The following is a 23,075-nucleotide window of genomic DNA, read 5'->3' on the forward strand; positions in this document are numbered from 1 at the left end:
AATGCAAAGAAATGGCTCGTATTCTTTGATCAATATATGGTTTTCCTCCCTAAGAGGAAAGGAACTTTTTCATATATTTTAACTTAATATCCCAATGAGCATAACTAATTTTGCAGCATAGAAGGGAAAAGAAACCATGTCTATACAAATCATCATTTCATCATATTGGTTTGTGCTTAGTGACAGCACAAAGCAAATGCCGCAAAATTGAACCTTTTCTTGCCAGAATTTTCTAAAGTTACATATAACATGCCGCGTGCACAATAGTTATAGATTCATAAGCTTATTTGTTAAGCCATCCTTTAAAAGTGTAAAACATCTTTTACATTATCATTCATAAGATTTTTAAGATAGTACAAACATGAGGCTAGTTTATAATTAGTAGAAGGTTTTGATACAAACAGGACTAATAAGGTTTTGATACTCCAGCTTCATGCTTGATTTATTCCTAGACAATTTTGGGTCGATGCGAAAAGGCGATGGCATCACGAAACAAAGATTTATTTTAGACCTTTAAGGCTCGTGTTCTGAGCTGCAAGAGCTTCAGCCTCAAGAGTAGGTTCCCATAATATGGAAGTTTCTGCCAGTAATGCTGTCACAACATATGGATCCATGTTTGAAGCCGGGCGCCGGTCCTCCATGTAACCTATGATGACCAAGAAAATGTAAATGGTAAATATATGACCTTGCTATTACATTGCTTCTTTTGAAAAATCTTTGGAATAAGATTAAGAATTCAAAACGTTTCCACTATTCATCATTCAGTTAGACTTATCAAACACCTGCACTAATCCTACCTTTCCCATTCTTCTCTGTGTCTCTTCCAACACGGATTGAACAACCACGGTTAGCCACCCCCTGCAAGTTCAATATTTTTAGTACAGTTCATCACAGTTTCAATCTTCAATCAGAATAGGCATTCATGATTTTGATGCATAGTTACATACCCAAGAAAAAGTATCAATGTTGGTTGTTTCATGCTTTCCTGTCAACCTTCTCTCATTTCCTTCTCCATATGCACTAATGTGTTCCTTGTGACGAAGCGATAGGTTGATGATCGCCTTCTTTATTACCTCATAACCATCATCTTCTCTCATGCTCTTGGTACTATAATGCAAAAGATAGTTCATCAACTTACTTATTCAGGATAGCTATGATGATTAATGATAAAAGCAAGTCCAAAAACCTGAAATTGGTGTGGCATCCTGCACCATTCCAGTCACCCTACAGGGGAAAAATAAAATTCCTTAGCATATCTATAAAGATGGCATAGTTATTGTAGTTGAAATGATACCTCTATTGGTTTTGGATCAAATGAGAGCACAACCCCAGCTTGTTCAGTGATTCTCTGTTATAATACAGAAGAAGTTACATAACAAGAACAACAAGTCATACACAGAATCCAAAGTCCATAAGACATGAAACAGAACCAGAAATCTGTAGTGTAAAGAATTAAGTTGTCTTAGCATATCTATAACTGATTATTTTAGAAGCCAGATATAATAAATTACAATTACCTCAAGGATGTACCTTGAGCACCAAATATGATCAGCAGCTTCAATACCTACACAAGGGCCAACTTGATACTCCCACTGCAATGTTCATGGAAATGATACTGTGAAAAACCGAGTTCTTGTATTTATAACCTCTAAACAGAATCCTAATGTTGAGATCAGAACCTGCCCAGGCATAACCTCTCCATTGGTGCCACTGATATTAATTCCAGCATACAAGCAAGCCTTGTAATGAGCATCTGCTATGTCGCGCCCAAACGACTTATCTGCCCCAGTACCACAATAATAAGGGCCCTAACATATGAAGGCATATTTAAGTATTTAGCTAGTTACTCATCATGAACCTCACAAATTCATGTGAATTGTGAATGATATCTGAACAGAAAATACCAGCATTGATATTACCTGTGGACCAGGATAGCCTCCTAGTGGCCAACCTAAAGGCCATTTTACATTCTTTTGAAGTAAGGTGTACTCTTGCTCTATTCCGAACCTTAGAACAATCAGTGTAGAATATAGCATCAGATTGTTATAGTTATATTTGTGAGTCTGCATTTTAAAAAGACATGGAGAAGGGCTTATAATAGATACCATGGAACTTCAGCTACAACCTTGGGATGACTAAAGATCTCTGCTGCTCCGTGTCGCTTGTTTGTAGGGATAGGTTCACCTTCTTGTGTGTATGAATCACAGATAACCTTCACAAACCATATCAAAACCAATCAACATGCCATTTCCATCAGATTTCTTAGATATATATAAGTCCATAAGAGATCTTACCAAGATATTATCACCACCCCGGAAAGGATCTTTGAAAATTGCTTGAGGACTAAACAAATTAAGAAACTAAAATTAACCTTTAAGCCTGTAACTCCAATAGTATATAGCAAAAGTAATGGAAATATTAGTTTGAATTCTTACTACAGGTATACTTCACTATCTACACCTGTTGTTTGTCCAGTGCTAGATCCATCATAGTTCCACTTAGGGATCTCAGAGGGATGTTCAACAGGACTAGGAATTGTCTGAGAAGATAAAGAAAAATTGGATTGCTCATGAACAACAATGGACTGCATAAATCAAATGCCAAATAATGGTTGTGAATCACATACCCTTGATTTACTCCTCATATCAATTCCTGTCCCTCCAATCCTGTTTTATATAACATAGAGGTTTGGATTACTCAGTATAGAAACAAAAACCTGGAGAAGTGAAATAGTTCATACTTCATACCAAATGTACTCAGCAATTATTTTATTGGTGTATGGAGTGATGTCCAAGTTAAGTAGATTCTCAAGCCGGTTGATGGTACTGTTTTCCGATTTGATCGCCAGCACCTGAAACTTATTAGAGCTGGTGGGTGCACCTTTCTTGTTTTGTCTCAACAATAAAGAACTCATTTTTGAGGTAGTGGGGGTTGTATAGGTAGAGTAGATTTCTGCTATTTTCATCTTCCATTGTGTAGAGGGTGCCAAAATCTGTGCCATGTTCTGTTTTGCAATAAGTAGAAAGATAAAATAAGGTTATAAGAGAGTTGAGATTCATGTAAATAATTATTAAAAAAAAAATAAAAGCCATGGATAGATGGGCATGCATGCAATTCGGACCCAACATGCATGCATGTTCCTTAATCCTTACCAGTGTGTCAAGCAAGAAGAGGAAACTGTACTACATGTACTTGCTAGATTTCTAATGCCAGCATCCAAGAAGAAACTCATCAAGAAATGTGTGTGAAAATGGATATATATTCGAAACCAAAGATCTTGAATTGGTTTTGGTTTAGAATGGCACCCTGTTTTGGGTGGTGTGTGTCAGTGTCACAGACATGAGCCAGGAGGAACTTTAAGAGTGTGACTGCATGGAAGCCTCGTGTAAAACAAGCCTCAACTTCAAATTTATTTTGGATTCTGAACATGCATGTATTGTTTTTTGTATCTTGTATTTTGGGATAGGGATGACAATAGGGCTGCTATTTTTAACACCTACATATGTCTCGAATATTAATTGTTTTTTATTTTGTTGGTATTTTATTTATTAAAAATATTATTTGTATATTAAAATTAATTATTAATGTATTTATAAATACATATATTGTTTGATTTATTTTTAATATATGTTTATATTTTAATATATATTTTTTATTAATAATTGATTTTAATATATATCTAATTTTATTATTTTTTATGATATCTTTTTTTAAATATAATTTATGATTTATAAAAATAAAATATAAAATATTAAAAAATCATGTAAGTTTTAATTATAATTAAAATTATTATGTGATAATTTAGAAATTAATCTTAAATATTTAATTGTATATATTCGAGATGAATACGTTGGTATAATTACTTTGTTGATTCTTATAGTTTCATTGAATTTTCATTTAGGTCTTTGTATTGTTTTCTTTTCGATTGAATTCTTATCCCATATAAGATTTTGTAATTAAATTTCTGTCGTGACAAAAATATTAGAATTAATGAAATATTTCATTAAACAAAATGAATATACTTAATACTTGATTGAGTATTTTGTATAATTTAACAAAATATTATGTTAATTTTTAACATTTTTGTTATAATAAAAACTTAATTATAATGTGATATGACATAAAGATCTAATAAAAAAATATAAAAAATTAATTAAAATTTTAATAAAACTATAAAAACAAGGAAAAGTATATGGAACCAACTAATAATCAGCCAATAATAGAACAACATAATTAATTTTATTAATTTATAATTTAATTTGTTTTTTAAATTCAAAATATGAGGGAAGATACGCTAGTAATAGGAGAGAATCATGGAACAGATGCTTTGATCATTAATTAATTGGGTCCATATAATTAATTATGTTTTATTAATGCGTAACACATGAAACATATAAATCATATCCAAAACCATCCAATTTATAAGAAAAAGAAACATCCATGTGCCTGTCAGTAACAACATCCGATTAAATAAGTTGGCTGATTCTTGACTTATATAGAGTTGGTTCCTAGCATTGTTGAACAAACAAATAGAATAATTAAACCTAAATACATTGCAAGTACATGATGAAACAATTACTATTCATACATGTCTCATATCCAAACAATTATTATAGGGTATTATTAGTATCCGACCAAAATTCAATCAACAATTTTGCCAACCCTGTGTAGGAAAAGAAAATAAGGGGTAGAGGTGGGAAGATACAATAACAATGTGGGGTCAGAAACGAAAAGAATGCAAAATAGGGGTGCTTTTCTAATATTGCAAAACTCAACAAGGGTCAAGGGATACTTTTTGTAATTATTAGTTTTCAAATATGAGCTGAAAAGGCTGGGAGGAGCTGCACCCAAGACATGACAATTACTGGTCGGACTGACAAACCTGTGGTCCGTATGGTGCTTTTATTATTATGCCCTCGAATGTTTATTATGTTCTATTCCTATTTACTATAAATTGGTCATGCATGTGGGACATTCGTAATTAATTACCATCACAATGATTTTACTTTCTAGAGAGCAATGTTATGCAACAGTGCGAGGATGCTGCTATTACCTAGTATAATCAATTTTGTCTCGTTGATCTCAAACCCAAAAATGCAAGTAGCTTGTGTGGTTCGTTTCTCAGGAATAGGATTCTTGAATGGTAGGTATCACTGAATAACACACCATCGTCACATCAACTTTAGTAATAACAAAGGTCTCTGGCCAAAATATTTAACTCTCAATTCTAGTTACTTATTTTATATATAAATAATTACAAATTTAACTAAATAAATTTTAAATTTTATTTTACTATACTTTATATAAATAATTATTTATTTCTTATTTTAAATTTTTTAAAACTTAGTAGAATTTAATCAATGAATTATAATTAAAATGACATAATCTCTCTATACTCATCTAAAAGTGAAGATGGGACGTGTGAGGGCGGTCCACTCCGTCGCGAACACAAGCGCCACCACCACCATTGTCCACTTGCACGTTGCAAGAGCCACCTCAGACTCAGACACTGACCACCAACCGGGTCACGACGAACCACCCCTCGTTGGCACCAACCCATTGGCGTTATCAATTATCATTTTCCCTTTCCTGTTCCTTTTATTCACCGTGTTTAGAAACAATTAATACAATCATTAGTTTAACAATCATTTTTTCCTTAAAATATATAACTATTTGAATTTAAAAAATGTATAAAATAACATAATTTGTCCTTGCGTTAATAATTTCATTTAATTATTGGGAAACTTGAAAAGATACATGTGTTAGAAAAAGATTAGAAAATATTAACGACGTGCAAGCAAGATTTTGAGGAAAGTTCAACAACAAAACACAACACACAAGAGAGACCCACGAAAACAAAAAGACGCTCTTTCTCTCTCTGTTTTTTTCTCTCTTTCTTTTACTTATTTGTCTGAAAAAAGCTTCATACCACCTTCACCGTCTCCTTGTTCCACTTCTCTCACGCTCTCTCCCGTTACCCACTTCGATTTTAACTTCCATTTATTTTTCTAATTTCCCTATCGATATGTGTTGAAGGCAAATTTGCTTATAGGACTTAAAGATATCATCTTGATCCAATTCTAATCCATGGAGCAGCTTGTCAACTTCATCATCCGGCCACCAAGGTATCAAATTTTCTATTTGCTTCTCTCACCATCTCTCTTTTCGGACACCCCTTTCAATCAAAATATTCTCTTTCTTCTAAATTCCCCAGATTCGGACACCAACGTATGTGTGCTTTATGCTTATGCTTATGCTTCGTATTGTTCTGCTGGAATAACACGGAATTCAATTTGAAGTTTTGATTTTTTTTTTTGTTTAGTCTTTCCAAATCCCCAGTTCAGCTAGGTCTAATTTAATCTTTAGTTGAATTGTGAATCCTTTAGGCTCTTCTTTTTTCAATAGGGAGGAACCAGAGCAGATTTTAGTAGATTCAAAACCTGATTTCCTCTGCATCTTCATAGAAATCATATTGTTTGTGGGTGCTATGCTATCACATCATATTTACTTTTGTTTGCTGTCTCTTTTCTTTTGGGAATTTGAGATCTATTTTTAAGCTGCCTTGGGGAACTTCTTACTTCTTAGTTTCCTGATTTTTCAGGTATTAGTTTTTCACTTTCCTTTTAAAATATATAAATAACAATAATAAAAAAGAATCTCTTACACACTATTATTTTGTGCTAGTGATCTATTCTTCTGTTGTGGATAACTAGATCATGCAATTTTATAAGTCCTGCTCCCATTTAGACAATCTTATGAGGCATGCCGTTTCTTCCTTTTGTGAATGAATATCTGAAATTTATTCACCATCTGATTTGTTTTTACCCAGTATTCAATTTCTTATTGCTTTCAATTTTATGAAAGTGAGATCTATAGTTTTATATAATGGATAATGGAATAATCTGTAAAAAGCAGATCCTAAATTTTGATAACTCTAGTCTTTAGGTATTTGTCGTTTTATCTCTAATTGGTTGAGTATTATATTGGTATAAATGGAGACATTGGGTTAAAGAAAAGGCTTTTCCAGGCCATAATGCTAAGACATGTCCTCTTGAGATGTTGGCCTTGTGACCGAATTATGCATATTATGCACTTGTCTTCTGTATAATTTTCAGAAAGCTGTATTGACTTGTATTACTTGGGTGCTTCCCTTGCTAATTTGCTCTATTTTCATTTTCATTGACGTGGTGCAGAGCTGAATATGATCCTAAGAGCGACTTATTGGATCAAGAGTTCATGCTAAGAGGGAAATGGTATCAACGGAAGGATGTAGAGGTAAACATAAAAAAGTAGATTTTATAATTTCAGTAAAGCTTTTTAATGTTAGCTATGTGAGAATGTAAATCTGTTTCTTCTTCTGTGTAATTCCCCATGAACATAAAAAGTCGTGGCAAAAGACTGAATTATTAGGCAGCCAATTGTTGGCTTAAATGAGGATCATGAACCTATAAACTTAGTCCAGAGCTAATAAATTTCAGCGTAGATTGGATATTATAACTTGTAAGACATTAGGACTTGTAGATATATGCTTGAACATGATAGTTATTGTGGAGTTATGGCTTTATGCTAAAAGATATACAGTTTTGTAACTTGCTTTTTCATCTCTTGAAATTATATTTGGATGCCACACAGTGTTCCTTACCTAGAATGTCAGCATGAAACAATTACGTAGTTATTAAGTTTTAAAAAATTAAGTTATAGTAGGATGACACAAATGCTCACATTTAAATTCCAATAGAAGATTTTTTTTTGTTGGATTTATCTTTAAAATGACTGGTGATCCATTTTGTGTACAATACTTCTAGTTAATTTTCTTATCCTTTCTACTTTTTTATTCCAGTTCAACTGAGAACTTCTCTTGTTGATTTTACTCCACTCCCCCCCCCCCCAAAAAAAAAAACAATTAAACCGTAGTCTGTTTTGTTCATATTGGCAACCTGTCATCTTGTCATGTAATATTTGATATTCTGCAGATAAAAAATAGTCGAGGTGATGTTCTTAAATGCAGTCATTATGTGCCTATAATCAGTCCAGAAGGAAAGCCTCTGCCATGTGTAATATATTGCCATGGAAACAGGTGACTCTGGGGATTTTTTTAATTCACGGCCAATTTGACATTAGAGAATGACCCATGGAACATTGTTTTCCAATTGATGTTGCTTAGTTTTTAATTATATATAATCATACTGACTGGTTGACATCTTCATGACAGTGGATGTAGGGCTGATGCAAGTGAAGCTGCTATAATTTTACTTCCTTCAAATATTACAGTTTTTGCTCTGGATTTCTCAGGGTCTGGACTTTCTGGAGGGGAGCATGTCACTCTGGGGTGGAATGAAGTAAGTGCTTGCCCAACTTCCTTCTAAAAGATATTATATCTACCTGTATCATTATTGACATAGTGTTGTTACTGTATCATTGTTGACTTTTCTCAGAAGGATGATCTGAAGGCTGTGGTCAACTATCTGCGAGAGGATGGAAATGTGTCTTTGATTGGCTTGTGGGGTCGCTCAATGGGAGCAGTAACTAGGTAGGCTTTTATCATTCACTTTCTACCTTCGACCTTTTTCTTTGGAAGGAGGGGTAGAAATGGCTTGCTAAGCAACAATGGGTTTGTAGGGGAAAAAAACTTGGGTTTGGTTCACAGTTAATGCATTGTCATAATTAGTTGCCATCGAAGAGATCTCATTAATTTGTTAAATACTTCCTCCATTAAGATTTTGTGGTTATTTGTGAGGAACTAAGGATCATATGAAACGTAAAGGAAGGGATTACAGTCCATTATATGGTGGCTGAAATGGCTTGTGAAAGAGGGTGTTTCCATCATTGTGATTCTTGAGAAGTAGATTTTTGTATATCTGTAGCACTAAGGATTTCATATTATTCATGAGCAGAAATTATTTTAGGTAATTTTATTTGTTGAATTGAAAACTCATGTATGTTTTTGTTCCAATGTGAATAATTTTTTTCTCCTTGTTAAGTGCATGTAATGGTTCAACTTATCATTTTGACCGGTATATCATGCCATTAATTATGTGACTCTCTTCAGCCTTATGTATGGAGCTGAGGATCCGTCAATTGCAGGGATGGTTTTAGATAGTCCATTCTCTGATTTGGTTGATTTGATGATGGAACTTGTAGATACATATAAAGTTCGTCTTCCAAAGTTCACTGTGAGTATATATAGTTGTTTTTATACTTATAACTAATGCTGAATCATAATTTTGTAACAGCTTTACTATTGTTAAGCTGATTTTGTTTGATTTCTAATGTTATAGGTAAAGTTTGCAATCCAGTACATGCGAAGAGCAATTCAAAAGAAGGCAAAATTTGACATAACGGACCTAAATACCATTAAGGTTATTTCTCCTTTGTTAGTACTAGTGTTTTAACGATCTATCCTTTTATTACTGATAAATTTGTGCTGAATTTCTTTTAAAGTGATGTGGTTTTTTGTACATTTATTGGGTTTTACTCTGAATTGAGATGGGAAATTTATTGGAGACATTTGGGGAAAACTAATAAAACTATATTTCTTTTGGTTTTACACATTATTTATGTTCTCCATCATATTCATTCATTATTTGTTTTGCATTACAGGTGGCAAAATCTTGTTTTGTTCCTGCTTTATTGGGGCATGCCATTGACGATGACTTTATACACCCCCATCACTCAGATAGAATATTTGAGGCTTACATGGTGAGTGTGCCACTAGATGGGTTAGGCCTTTAGGTAGCATTTGTTTTCAGAAACTGGGACTTAGACTAGGGATTGAGACTCAGTATTGTGTTTGGTGGTTAAAGACTGGAACTAAAATTTCAGTCTCAGGATTCAAAACCCCTCCAGAAAGTGGAGACACAGGGAACTGAAATTTTTTGGGACGGAAACTGAAACTTTAATAACATTTCTTCTCAAAAATTCCTTCATTTAACTTTTCAAATTCCAAATCCACTTCTCAATTTCCATATTTATCTTAAATTAAACATAATACTAAAACATAACTCTGTCCAGTATATTTTATACCAAACACAATACAAAGACTTAATTTAGTCTCAATCTCAATCTCTGTCCTCCAGTCTTAGTCTCTCAGTCTCCGTCTCCCTTCCAAACGCAATTTTAGTGTTTAGAGCATGCTTGATGCTTTTGGAGTTGTAAAATATGCCTTCTAGATATGGATTCCCTATCATGTAATAATCTTTATATAGAATTCATTTGCCTTAGTTTTATCTTACTGGATTGTTTTCTTGCCCTGCCATTTTGATCTCTATAACATGGGTGCCTATGCACTGCAGGGAGACAAAAACATAATTAAATTTGAGGGAGATCACAATTCACCACGTCCTCAGTTTTACTTTGATTCCATAAACATCTTTTTTCACAATGTTTTGCAACCTCCAGAGGATGAGGTTGGGGAATCATTTTATGACAATGTAAATGATTACTTCGGTAAGGTAAAATCAGCAATGCATCTCCTCGGTACTATTTTTTATCAAATTGCAGTGTTCTGTTGCCAAGTCTTTGAAAATTGATTGTGTGTTTACATTCAGGATGTTTGGAGATCTCTTCATGAAGTAGGCTACAGCAATGAATCATCTTCTATGAACAAAGGTACTTCTCTGTACATATTTTCTCTTAAATATTGCTCCTGTACTAATTAACTTCTTTTTGAGCAAATCTCTTAACTTTTTTTTTTTGTGCGAGTTGCAGAACCATCTTCAAGCAGTACGATAGATGCCATTAGGCAAGTCCGTTCAAGACGACCGATGAGTAGGATGGAGGTTTGTATTTATTAGCTGACTTAGTTTATTGTCTGAACAGCATTCCAACACAATGGCTGAGCAAAATATTCTTTTGCCGCAGAGTACTATGTGATGAATGTTAAACTTTGATAGGCGCATAGCGAAAACATTAAGTGTTTTTTGTGTAATTTGCTAAAATCCTTTGTATTATTATACATGTGAAAATATGGTTGTTTGTGCTATGTGGCTTTTATAGTGTTTTTTTTTAAGTGATATATTTTGTACGATTTTTTTTCCAGGTTCCCTCTGATATTATTTCAAAAGATGAACATTGTGATCATGAGGTATCTCTATTTTCTTCCTTATCCTTTCTTCTGTTGTATGCATTGTAACACGAACAGTAGGCCAAGTATTGCTGTGATACATTTGAAATGCAGGATTCAATTCTTAATAATGATAGATTGTGTTGAATATTGTAGTAACTCAATCATCTATGTGTATGTGTATGTGGAATGCCCTTCTTTATCCTTGATAATATGTAGAGTGAAGAGGGCATCAATATAGATATTAATCGAGAACCTTACATATTGTATGATATTCTTGCAAATCAGGAAGAGAAGGGTGGTGATCTCTCCCCATCATCCTCATCGATGATAAGCTTTGAACTATCTAATGGTAATTCCTATGGTCCCCAAGTTCCGGCCGCATTGGACGATGATCAGTTTGTGGAATATCCACTTGAAGACCTTGCAGGCTTTCCATCTAGTGCAGAGGAGGAAGAAAGAGTGAGTTAACTCGACGGCTTTGTCTAAACACCGATTGACATAAATGCAGAGATTAATTATTGGTTTTTATTCATTATTGACTTGTCCATACTATTCAGATGTTCATGGAAGCTGTGATCCAGTCACTGAAGGACATGGAAGTGAAAAAGCCAGAGACAGAACAAGCACCAGCAGCCAATAATGTTGGCACCGCATCTTCAGAGCCATCAGATAAAGACGACTCGCATCTTTCTTTGCAGGAGGTTTCTAGATCAAAGGAGACAGAACCCTCTCTAGACAAACCCAGCACAGATTCGAAATCTAAAATGGTCTTCACCTCATCTGAAGATTGTCTATCAATGAAAGCCGAGTCAAATCCCAGTTCAGCGAACCATTCTCAAAGTTTGGCGTCTGTAGGATCAGGTATTTCACTAGAGGTAGCACCAACGCCGCCACAACCAGCACCGGACATTCCATCAGTCAGTGAGTCCAGCAATGCAAATGCCAGTGGTTCCTCTCAAAGTGATAGTTCTACAAGTGTACAAAGTTCATCAGACACTGATGTATCACATAACACCAAAGCCACAGTAACTGTTGTTAAGAATCCAGCGGCCGGCCATGTGATGGACGGCCTAATGCGTCGATGGGATCTTTTCCGAAATAGTAACAACCGATAAGATGTTACCTTCCCTACATATGGTTGGTTATACATTGTTTTGTAACTAAGAAATCATAGTTTGTAACATGTTTGACCAAAAAGAAATAGGTTGCCCGTGTGTAAAGTTAGCATGTTTAGAATTCTCATTTATCAAATCACCTAATATTCTTTGTCGGTGGAAATTTTCATATTTTGTTCTGTTTCTCTTGCTTTTCTTTTCTTTTTTCCGCTCTGGAACTTATTGTCTTCAATTTTAGTATTTTTATATATAGTTATTTATAAAGTGTATACAAAAAAGATGTATATGGGTGTTGTAACTAGTTCATATAATCATATTCATCAACTGCAGTTAATGTGAAGAGACTACGTAACGTGTAGACCAAGCTACCATTTTGTTATTTGTTCTTTTGATTCAAGTCAATTAATTACATGTATAAAATGATTGGAGAGTAGTGTGTTTTGATCTTTTAACTAAGTTCCAGTTGTAGCAGTTTCAGTGCTGTTTCTACGAGTGATTGAACTGATAGATTGTGCCTATTGTGTCCAACAGTGCCAGAGAATACTTTGAAGCTTTCAAGCTCTGATGTAGTTTCCAGTACCCTCTCCAACACCTCCTCCATTCCCAGATCCTTGTACGTCTTTATGTTTTCTGATTTATCTTTCATCATCCAAATGGCTAGCTCTATCACGAACCTCCTCATTCTTGGCACCTTTGTTTCTGGACATTCGTATCTCTTGAGAATCTTGATCAACTTCTTTGCGAGTTCACTCTCCGTTATTCCGGCTTCCTCTGAAACGATCCTCAATTCGTCACAACTCAGGTATCTTAAAACATTTGTTGCTAGTCCAATCATTACTTCTTGAATCTTGTTTTCTTCCCACATTATCGCCTTGAGTATCTGCTCAGTGACGAAAGATTTAGTTACAAAATTTGGTAAAGATAGAAACACAAAAGTGAACTGTAATAGCAGAATAACACTTACTACTGGAGCTGCAGCTTTTATTCCCTTCAGCTGGTTGTAGCACTCTGAATCACTGTATGTGCATAAATTTCCTAGGATTCTTGCCGCGTTGACGCGAAGTAATGGATCTTCCAATGCTTCAATAAGCCTTTGAAACACTTTCAATTTCAAAATTCGATGACAGTTACTCCTGCTTTCTAGTGCCAGCATTGCTAGGGCCTCACCAGCAATGATCCTTACATGCTTATGTCTTTCTGAAATGCTGCCATTGAAAAATATGTTAAACAATTCCTTAAGCACTCCACCTGTGCCTCCAATCCTCTCAGTTGCTTCCTCTTCCAATGCCAAACTTGTTAGAATTTCTATGCTCAGTTTCTGAAGCGGGGGATGCTTCTCTCCATGCCTTAAGATATCTCTAATATTGCTGATTGTGAAAACTATCTCTGAAATCTCGAGGCGGAGATGCTTCCCGGTGGTGCCTATTGTGCTGGCTAGCATCTTCACCAGCTGCAGAGATCTCTTCACTGTTAGGATTTGTGATGGAGCAACATTTTCATTCTTCAGCAACCATTCTTGGGCGTGTGTGAAATCTATGATCTTTGGGAGAAGGCCTCTTGTGTTTCCAATCTTTCCACAGTTGTCATGATCACGTGCTAGCTTCTTCAGTATGAGTAGTCCTAAATGGTTGAATGTCCAAAACCTGTAATTCTGATGATCAAACATGAGTTTCTTTTCGCCAATCTCATCTGCCGCGGGAATATGATTCCTATTGGTTTGAAGCAGAGATGAAATTGATTCCATAGCTCCCGGTATCCCGGCTATTCGGACCGAATTCTGTTTCTTTCCTGCGAGTTTGGACAAAATCTCTGCGGCTGAGAGCCTAGTTTCTTCTTCATTGTGATCTGTCCAATTCAGCATCTCAACTAGCCTCCCCACCATAGATATGTCAGTCCCAATCTTTTGCAGTGTATCATCCGAAAAGCGCTGGCTGATCGAAAATTGCCGCAGAATTCTTGCTCCAATTAACTGTTCATCAGGTGAATGTGAAGCCAATAAATCCATAGAAAAACTAACCATGTCCATATTCAGTCCATCAAAAATGCAACCATTGACACACCTCGAGTATGCATCATAGAAGAATCTTGTAATGGAAGGCAATTCAAATTGCCCCAACTCACACTCCATGTTAACCTTTTCCAACAATTTGCAGTAACCAACTTGCCACTCCCAATAAGCTTTCTCCATTAAAAACACCAAAGCTTCTGCCAAAGCCAATGCATAGAAGATAGTGAGAGCGGATTGCCGGTTTCTCTCTTGAGAATGTACCTTCGATATTGCTACATAATCATGCTTGATGAGCTTTATCAGTGACAGAACCACACAAGCTGTTGCAGAGAGAATCTGAAGCCAGTATAGGATCCTACTGACATGCCTTGAGATGAAGAACCACTTGGTATATGGAAGAAGAGGAACATCTGAAGTGATCCACATCCTAGTTTGTGTTCTTGGTGTACCACTACTCGCACTGGTCTCATTTGTATCTTTCTTGAAACTGTTGCTTGTAGAATCAGTGATGGACCATGTAGCATGGTGCTGCCACTCAAGCTCATGACTCCTGCTGAAGATTCTAGTCCCTTCCACCAAGAGTATTATGGTAATGAACCAGAAATCTGTTTTGTCCAAGGTTATTGCAAAACCGCCGAGGAGGACAACAGTTGCCCAAATAAAACCAAGAGTTCCCAGACCTGTTGCTGCTTTCTCCAGCACTGCTAGCTGCAGAGCAAAGAGGGTGAGGCTCTTCTCCGGTGCTCGAACGGGGGCATTGCTTGTTGGGGAGACAGAGTTGGAAGTAGTGCTGCTAAGGCCGTGGCCAAGAGGCTCGAATATTGTGATGTCTAGGCTGCATGTGTGGCTTAAATTTTGGAGTTCATCACCTTTTAGATTAATGCTTCCATTTGCATCTCCTTCCATAGAATGCTTATGATCCATGGCAATAGTATATATGTAATGAATTAAGTTTGAGCTTTGAAGACAATATGTAACGATGAGGTTAAAACTGAAAGTTGGGTTATTCCTATATATAGAAGAATGAATGAGAAATGAAAGTTTAGGGGAAGAGGCACGCGTTTTATGTGGCTGTGACATACATGTTGGGAGAAGAGTAACGTCAATTTTCCTAAGAAGTTGGTTTATGCTTTTGCAGTACACATACCTACTAATACTACTAATTTGTTAATTAACTTGTTCCATCTCTTTAGGCTATGCAGAAACTAGTTTCTTGTTTGAATGAAGCTGCGTGTAGTTCCTACTAAGTAACCCTCTATTTTTCAAGTTCTTATTATTATCCCCATCCCATATAAACAAATATATAACTATGTTTGTGAACCATTCAAAACTTGGATAATGCTGCTGCCAAGACATGTGAATTGTTTAGCTTTATGGAACAAGAATGGAAATTTGGCAAGAGATGAAATATGTACATGACTGTTTATTTACGTTTCTTCTAATCCATACACCATTGACTTTGTTAAAATATAAAAGAAATTGGTATATGAGCTTACATAAATAAATGACACCTAACATAAACAAGATGTGTTGGTCTAATGGTTAGCTCACTAGTCCGCTTAAGCAAGTGTTGGGGGTTCGGATTCCACATTGTGCATGCAGCAATCAAGTGGCTAGCGGCAAATTTTTAAACGGAACTCCGATCCGTGACGGATTAGTCCTTGAACTGCCGGGTTGGGAGATACTATGGGAAACAAAAAAAAATGACACCTAACATCCTTGTATTGAACAAGGAGTGATAACTTATTGCCATTACTATGATCATATTATTGACCGGCAAAACATTACTCTAATACCTGTTTCTTTGCACCACAATCTTAAAGTAACTACTAAATAAGCATTTTACTCTTTCTTGCATTTGTAGAACTTACTTGTGTCTATTCTTTTAAAGAAAACCGATCTAATGTGCACGCCTAGCAATTTATTGACATAGTTTATGTATTAGACACAAAGAATGAGGTTGTCCTCTGGGATTGGGATGGGACCACTGTATCTTAGAAGTTCCTGTGCACGCCACATATATATACACTTTTTGGTGATTGATTTTGAGTAATACACTAATACTTGAGGATACAAGGTGGTTCAATATTTCCTCAAGTGTTCCTCTGATGCGTGGGCAGAAGAAATAGAAATGGATAAGGAGGACTTTACAATATTAATTGCAATTAATTAAAAAAAAATCAATTTTTGTCTACTTTGAACGAGTGCGTGCAACAATGCATGCCCTTACAAAGTATAAACAGCATGAGAATTTATAACTTCTTTATCTGTGAATCCCACAAACTTGATTTAAGTATGATTAAGCTTTTACTTTCTTACTTAAGAAGAATTTAGTGTGCAGCAATCTTAAGTATGATTAAACTTTCACTTTCTCACTTTAAGAGAGTTTGAATACTTCCTAAAAGTCTTAAGCTAAAGCTAACTTGGTTTTAACCAAATTGGGTAGTACTAATTCTAATAAACCGCGCAACAAGTGGTAGTGGACAATTATGGTGATTAAGCATTTCCAAGTTCGATTAGTTTTTATGACCATTCATTCAGCCTATAGAGAGAACAAATAGAAGACATGACAAGGGAGAACGATTATTCTGACCAAAAGCAGGAAAGTTAAACGGCTAAAATATATCATTGTTACGATGCCCAAAATTTCAGGGCTAATACACTTTATAATTTATATATCTATTCAATAGAGAACACCACAAATTTGTGGGCAGCAACTGCACTGCTTCCATTTCATGCTTCGTATTCTCTTTTATTAATCAAGTGTAGAGCAACAAATTCATCATATAGAAACCCCCCTTCCAAACCTCATATTGGTGAAGCATCGTGCTTTAAGATCTGAGAAAACTTCTCCCAGTGATTTTACCTCCCAGATTCAGTTCAAGGTTTTGCCAATCAAACCTTTTGTTCAATCAAGATGATTGATCTTGGTTCAGGAATGGGACAAGAACCGGGATATCAGCTCGCATGGCATAAGGCAGTGGTTGGCCACAAATTACTCGTAAAACCTCTACCAATGACCACCAGCTCCACCTTGAGCGGCTGCAACTTTTCGTGCCATGTATTGAGGCTTCGGTTGAAGTCCGTTAGAACCTTCAATACCATTGTCTTCTGGCCTTTCGGTTTTACAGCTCGGGTTTCTTCTAGGATATGAACAGCTAGAAGCAGCATATTGTGTCGATACAGGTGGATTTCTAACCATCCTCCGCTGAGCAGCCTCTGCTGTCACTGCTACCCCACAGTTGTTGTAATTCAACGCCGAACCAGCAACTCTCCCAGACCGGGCAGCTATGCCTGGAGTGAATCATGGAAGCGAATTTCAAATACTCAATAGAAGAATCCATTAATAAATTTCATATCCAAACACAAGAAATGTTAACGAAGAACAAATAATGCCTGCTGCTATGCATGTAAGAGAAGCAATAAAGAAGAAAGTGTAGGAAGATGTAGAAAAAGACAAATGAATGCTAAAAGCTGGCATCCCACCTTGAATATTTTGAGGAGCATGTAAAGGAGGCTTGGTCAACGGCATAACACCATTCCTATCTATGGCTGGCTTCTCACTTTCTCTTATGCTACACTTTGAGAGATCTTCTGCAACCTCAGATACATTCGGTTTCGACTTATCTGAATATAGTACACATGGCCTGCACTTACAGACTTTAATCACTATGGCTGATAATACAGATGCAGATAAATGGATATCTTGACAACAAAAAGGAATAGTAGTCAAAGAAGGAAGTCGATTTTCCAGAAATATAACACTGATTACAATACCTGGGTAATGATGCATGTGGCCTTTCAGGTGGAGTAACGGTTCCACCTTTTCCGTAATGCTCCTCGAGATATGCAAATTGCTTCTTGAAGTGGTCAACAGCACTAATCATAGGAAAAAGAAGGAGAAAAACAATCAAGGGCTGATCGGGAATTCTGACAGACATACAAATTTTCAAGCAAAGCATATCATGAAATTGCAGTATAAGTTGCATTGTAACAAATAAAAAACATAGTCCAAGTTTTCAAAAGGATTTATTAACAACATAAACACCAAGTATTCAAAGGAATGCTTAAGTTTTTGGAAGACATATTCAAACCATGCTAAGAAAACGAAAGTGTAACACATTAGTCAGGTTTGGAAAATACCTCGGATACATGAAACCTGTTGGCTCTGCTCCCTCTAGATGTTCCTTTAACATTTTTGGATGGTACTCCAAAGCCTCTCGGTATATGAGTTCTCGTACATCTTCCTTTGTTATCCTGCGTCTCTCAAATTCAAATTCCATCTTGGTAACTGGCTGAGCAGAAGGCTCTCTCTCAACCTTGGCCAAGCCTTTGAAATATGGATCAGCTAGAGCCTAAAAATATTATACACAGTATTGCCTATTAAAACCAACCAAGTATGATGGTGAAAAGTGAACTGTAGATGGGTGGAAATTCAACCTCATCAGCAGTAGGTCGATCCTTAGGCTCAAATGCCAGCATTCTTTCTAACAAACGAAGGGCAAGGGGGTCTGCATTAGGAAACTTCTGGGAGAAAGGAACTGGCTTCTTCCTACGCATGCTGCTCAAGTATCTCCGAGCTTTTTCGTTCCTTACCTGTTGATATACTACGGTGGTTATATTACATAATAACATAAAGAACAGAAAAGTACTAAAAGCATGATAAATCAAACAACACACCCTAGCTATGGCTTCATGAGATGGTGTCCCGAGAAAATCAGTCATGAGGTCCAATTGATGGACAACATTCTTCCCAGGGAAAAGAGGTTTTCCAGTTAATAGTTCTGCAAAAATGCAGCCAATGCTCCATATGTCTATTGCTGGTGTATACTGAAAGACAAAATTCATATTCACATACATCAATCAAATGAAGGATAATCATCATTTCACAGAGATGTGCAACCTACTATTTTAATTGAGCAGTAGAAAGTAAATATTACAAAAACAATATACATTTCTGGAAAGGGGGAAAAATGCTAGTAGAATATTTTTAAAAAAATTATTCATAATTGTAGAGAACACTGAAGACGAACATATTTCTGTCAAAATTGTTTGAGAAAAAATATTCAAGGGGAAATGTCAGAAAAAGCGATCAATTTTTAATGATCGATTGTAGATAAAAGGTGATAATAGATATTACACCTTGGAGAAAAAGGATCCGCACAACTCAGGAGCTCTATACCACCTTGTAGCAACATAATCCTGAAAGGCAAACAAATTTGCATTAGCATTATGACAAGAGAAGGAGACATGTTTTAAGGTGATTATTTCGGGAGAAAGAGAATTTCTTACAGTCCAGAATATAGCAGTTGGTGTATCGTTGAAAGCCACTCTAGCAAGACCAAAGTCACAAATCTTCAATTTGCAGTCGGCATTTGCTAAAATGTTTTTCGGCTTTAGATCTCGGTGAAAAACATTTGCTGAAAATCCATGAAGAAGTTTAAAATCAGCCAAAAATGTTCGTATAATTTAGCAACTGTTTTAAAAAATAAACCTTAATTCTGAAATGCTGCATTAGGAAATCTGTGTGTGTGCAAGTATAACCTGTGTGTATATACTTCAAGCCTCGAAGAAGCTGATAAAGAAAAAACTGGTAATGTTCTCGAGTCAAATCATCATTTGCTTTGATGACCTGATGTAAATCAGATTCCATTAGTTCAAAAACAACATATATATCCTTGAATTCCCTTCTAGAAGGAGGTAACAAAATATGCTTAATCTCCACAATATCAGGATGGCGTAAGAGTCTAAGAAGCTTGATCTCCCGAAGAATGCGAGTAGCATCAGAGACATGTTCAAATATATCATTTATCTTCTTTATTGCAACCTTTTCTCCAGTGTGTGTATCATATGCAGAGCAAACAACACCATAACTTCCTTTGCCAATTACTTCCTCTATTTTGTATCTACTCCCTTCACCATACTCTGTAAAGAAATCTACATCTACAGAGGACTGCATAAATACAAAACAATAAACTTGGTGAACAACTGAACATCCTAAACCAAAAAACAAAATCCTTATGTTTCAAATATCCAAGGCATATATTAACTCAGGAACACAGAACAAGGTTTCATACATTTTGGATTATGGTCAGGGAAGCACAGACATAGACATAAACATAATTTCCTCTGCATCAGACATGGCGAGAAGTCCACAACGAAATCAAAATAGAAACAGATTGAAACAAATGAAGACAATGAGAAACCTTACCTTTTTTCTATGATCATGCATCATCTTTGAAGCCAAGCATAAAACCAGTCAATGATTTAAGCTAAAAGATAAATTCAGATCACTGTACTCCACTTCTACTCCGAAAATCAAGGGATCAAAAGGGGCTGATCAAAGTGCCACCAACAAGAAAGAGAAATAGACAAAGGAGAGAACTTTTCAATTCAAAGTTGAAGACAGCCGAATATGAGAACAGACCCAACAAAGTTTGGCACTTTGGCGGCTAAAAAGACAAGTGCAATTGAAACAAATGAACATAAAAGTGTGGAAACAAGAACAAGATAAACCAAGACAATTTGGCGGTAGTACCAAAAATGTAGCTGAAAATGCCAATGTTACAGATCACGTGGAAGAACCATTTTTTTGTTGTAAGCAATTTAGCTGAGAATCAGCAGAGAGGAAGAAAAAAATTGAAGGATCTATCAACTGTGGCGATGATCACTAACACCGCTTAAAGGAATGAATAAAACAAAATATAATAATACAAAAGAGGCACAGAAAAAAGCGAAATGCTTGGAATTTCGGAGCAGATTAAGATTCGATTTTCTTGTGCTGCAGAAAGTGGAAAAGTTGAAGAAGAACACTACAGAGATTGAAACGAACAATTGGGACTGAAGAAAAACTAAAAAATCGAACTTTCGAATCAGAGAGAGAGAAAGAGAAAGAGAAAGAGACCGTGTACTTGAAGCTGAAGAAGGCTCTATGGTGTTTGAGTTCTGAAACAGAGAGAGAGACACATAAAGCGAATGAAAATGAAAAATATATATTAATAAATAAATAAATTACGAAAATTTAGTTCGATTTTAAAATGGCAGGTATTGTAAAATGACATTTTTACCCACCTGATAGTCAAATTTCATAAATTCTTTTTTGTTTCCCTTTATTGGGGGTAATTAAAACTGGTCTTGGATAAGGTTGTGGGTGTGAATGTGTGGTGTTATGTGGCACAGAATGGAGTCAATGCAAAGTTACTATAACAATTGGATCTTAGTACATTACTCATTTCTGTTTTGTGATTTAATTTCTACTAATAAAGGAAGCACAGGAGAAGAAGACAATCCAAAATTGTGAAAAAGCAATTGGGGAATTGAAACTGCATTACTACTTTTTGTTTTTTCAAGTGCTTTTTTATCGTGCTATTCACTATACATAAATAAAGATAGATAATCGGAAATAAAGGTATCATATTGCATCAATACTAACCTCCACCAAAATATTGATTAAATAAAGTGATTAATTTTATTGCTTAAAAGTATAAAAATTTTATATTACTATTTAATTATATTTATATATTTAGATTATTTATTTAAATAATAAATTTTAAAAATTAATTTTTTATTAATATAATAATATACGATTAAATATTTATATAAAATATTTTATATTATAATAGTGTATAAAAAGAAATCTTTAAATTAAAATGAGAAGGTTTCTTTGTCATGTGCAAATGTGCAATCTTGTTTAGAACTTTATATTTTTTTTTTTAGAAAAGTATAGAAAGATAATAAAAATACTAAACGATATGAATAATGGATATGTCATATGTTTAATTTAAAAAATATGCAGATAATTATGTTGATTCTTAATTAGATGGTTATTTTTTTTAATTCGATTTACTCATGCACAGTTAATAATGGCTGAATGTTCAATTCATTAGGTGTGCGAATGATTATCTTAATGTTAGGGTTTATGAGGTAATTTGGGGTGGAGTATTTTTTATTTTATTGGATCATTTTTAGAGTTTATGGTTCACATTATTCACAAAAGTCATTATCTATCTATCAAAATTATTTTTTTTTTGTTTATTTACTCTGTTAATTTCTATAGTTTTACGAAATTTTGAATTAGTTTCTATATTTTTTCTAATTAGATTCTTACACCAAATTTTTTTTAATTAAGTCCCTCTTTGCAATAATTGACTTAATTGTATAAGAATCCAACTAAAAAAAATTAGTGTAGGAACCTAAATAAAAAAAATATAAAAATTTAATTAAAAAATTAATTAATATAAAAATTAATTAAAACAAAAAGTATAAAAACCAATAAAATAATTAAATTTTTTTTAAGATTGCTTAGAACTTTATGTTGAGATCGTTTATATAGGTTTTCTTCCTCTTCTCTATTATAGTTTAGTTTATTTTTTATTTGATTAATTTGTAACGGGACACAAAGATGGATCAAGGTTAAGTTCCGTTTTGGCTATGGATAATTCTAATATAATTGGGGGGTCGGTGTACTGATCTGCAACAACGAAAGCAAAAACAGAGAAATGAATAACAAAGGATAGGGACAAGAATATACGGCACAAAAATAAAAGGAACAAGTTACGAGAAAATTATTTTTCTTTTACCTGTTAGGAGATGAATATTTGTATTTTATATAAAATTGATAGCCAAATATATTAAATATGTATTTAATTAATTAAATAATAATTTAGTTAAATATATTAAATTATATAATTATTTCTAATTAATATATGAAGATAATTATAGGTTAGTTTTTATAGACCAGATTTTCTGTGAGTAAACTATGCGTATACAATTAAGCCGTTGTTTAAGCTAGAAAATCCAACTGAGAAAGTTGAAGAAGTGAAACTAATAGTAATTTTTTAGTTAAAATGGCATGTGCGTCATATGGATTGGGAAAAGGCTAATTTTT

At 34.7% G+C, this 23,075-nt stretch overlaps 4 protein-coding genes across 4 annotated transcripts; 1 reads left to right on the forward strand and 3 right to left on the reverse strand.

Moving 5' to 3' along the window:
• Window positions 1-421: 421 nt before the first annotated feature.
• Window positions 422-3,321, reverse strand: LOC130967143 (glutamine synthetase leaf isozyme, chloroplastic-like). Its single transcript, XM_057891965.1, has 14 exons — window positions 3,153-3,321; window positions 2,748-3,004; window positions 2,627-2,666; window positions 2,436-2,539; window positions 2,295-2,343; window positions 2,106-2,212; window positions 1,920-2,007; window positions 1,680-1,808; window positions 1,518-1,592; window positions 1,295-1,348; window positions 1,187-1,224; window positions 948-1,107; window positions 798-858; window positions 422-646 (listed from the first exon to the last, which is right to left on the reverse strand). The coding sequence occupies exons 2-14, from the start codon at window positions 2,999-3,001 to the stop codon at window positions 501-503; spliced, it is 1,305 nt and encodes a 434-aa protein (XP_057747948.1). The 5' UTR covers window positions 3,002-3,004; window positions 3,153-3,321; the 3' UTR covers window positions 422-500.
• A 2,485-nt stretch (window positions 3,322-5,806) lies between these two features.
• On the forward strand, window positions 5,807-12,365 carry LOC130970525 (uncharacterized). The gene is made up of 14 exons (XM_057896639.1): window positions 5,807-6,125; window positions 7,194-7,275; window positions 7,974-8,077; window positions 8,213-8,339; window positions 8,436-8,530; window positions 9,050-9,173; window positions 9,279-9,359; window positions 9,601-9,699; window positions 10,293-10,451; window positions 10,548-10,608; window positions 10,708-10,778; window positions 11,039-11,083; window positions 11,351-11,524; window positions 11,623-12,365. Exons 1-14 carry the CDS (start codon window positions 6,088-6,090, stop codon window positions 12,178-12,180), a joined length of 1,818 nt encoding a protein of 605 aa, XP_057752622.1. The 5' UTR covers window positions 5,807-6,087; the 3' UTR covers window positions 12,181-12,365.
• A 263-nt stretch (window positions 12,366-12,628) lies between these two features.
• LOC130933823 (uncharacterized) lies at window positions 12,629-15,112 on the reverse strand. The gene is made up of 2 exons (XM_057863432.1): window positions 13,145-15,112; window positions 12,629-13,060 (listed from the first exon to the last, which is right to left on the reverse strand). The coding sequence occupies exons 1-2, from the start codon at window positions 15,110-15,112 to the stop codon at window positions 12,629-12,631; spliced, it is 2,400 nt and encodes a 799-aa protein (XP_057719415.1).
• A 1,587-nt stretch (window positions 15,113-16,699) lies between these two features.
• Window positions 16,700-21,144, reverse strand: LOC130970533 (mitogen-activated protein kinase 15-like). The gene is made up of 10 exons (XM_057896651.1): window positions 20,400-21,144; window positions 19,733-20,141; window positions 19,481-19,608; window positions 19,331-19,390; window positions 18,869-19,018; window positions 18,629-18,784; window positions 18,332-18,543; window positions 17,966-18,067; window positions 17,675-17,835; window positions 16,700-17,482 (listed from the first exon to the last, which is right to left on the reverse strand). Exons 1-10 carry the CDS (start codon window positions 20,421-20,423, stop codon window positions 17,199-17,201), a joined length of 1,686 nt encoding a protein of 561 aa, XP_057752634.1. The 5' UTR covers window positions 20,424-21,144; the 3' UTR covers window positions 16,700-17,198.
• Between the last annotated feature and the right edge of the window lie 1,931 nt (window positions 21,145-23,075).

Source organism: Arachis stenosperma, chromosome 1 (genome assembly GCF_014773155.1).
Source record: "Arachis stenosperma cultivar V10309 chromosome 1, arast.V10309.gnm1.PFL2, whole genome shotgun sequence".
Lineage (NCBI taxonomy): Eukaryota > Viridiplantae > Streptophyta > Magnoliopsida > Fabales > Fabaceae > Arachis > Arachis stenosperma.

Coding starts and splice junctions, on each gene's coding strand:
- LOC130970533 (XM_057896651.1), bottom strand. CDS start 20,423: ATGATGCATGATCATAGAAAAAAG. Junction 20,142..20,399: donor TGCATGATCATAGAAAAAAG/GTAAGGTTTCTC, acceptor GTATTTATGCAG/TCCTCTGTAGATGTAGATTT. Junction 18,785..18,868: donor CTCATGAAGCCATAGCTAGG/GTGTGTTGTTTG, acceptor GTATATCAACAG/GTAAGGAACGAAAAAGCTCG.
- LOC130967143 (XM_057891965.1), bottom strand. CDS start 3,001: ATGGCACAGATTTTGGCACCCTCTACACAATGGAAGATGAAAATAGCA. Junction 2,008..2,105: donor GTTGTAGCTGAAGTTCCATG/GTATCTATTATA, acceptor GATTGTTCTAAG/GTTCGGAATAGAGCAAGAGT. Junction 1,593..1,679: donor GAGAGGTTATGCCTGGGCAG/GTTCTGATCTCA, acceptor TGAACATTGCAG/TGGGAGTATCAAGTTGGCCC.
- LOC130970525 (XM_057896639.1), top strand. CDS start 6,088: ATGGAGCAGCTTGTCAACTTCATCATCCGGCCACCAAG. Junction 8,531..9,049: donor TCAATGGGAGCAGTAACTAG/GTAGGCTTTTAT, acceptor GACTCTCTTCAG/CCTTATGTATGGAGCTGAGG. Junction 10,609..10,707: donor ATCATCTTCTATGAACAAAG/GTACTTCTCTGT, acceptor TGCGAGTTGCAG/AACCATCTTCAAGCAGTACG.
- LOC130933823 (XM_057863432.1), bottom strand. CDS start 15,112: ATGGATCATAAGCATTCTATGGAAGGAGATGCAAATGGAAGCATTAAT. Junction 13,061..13,144: donor TAAAAGCTGCAGCTCCAGTA/GTAAGTGTTATT, acceptor GTCACTGAGCAG/ATACTCAAGGCGATAATGTG.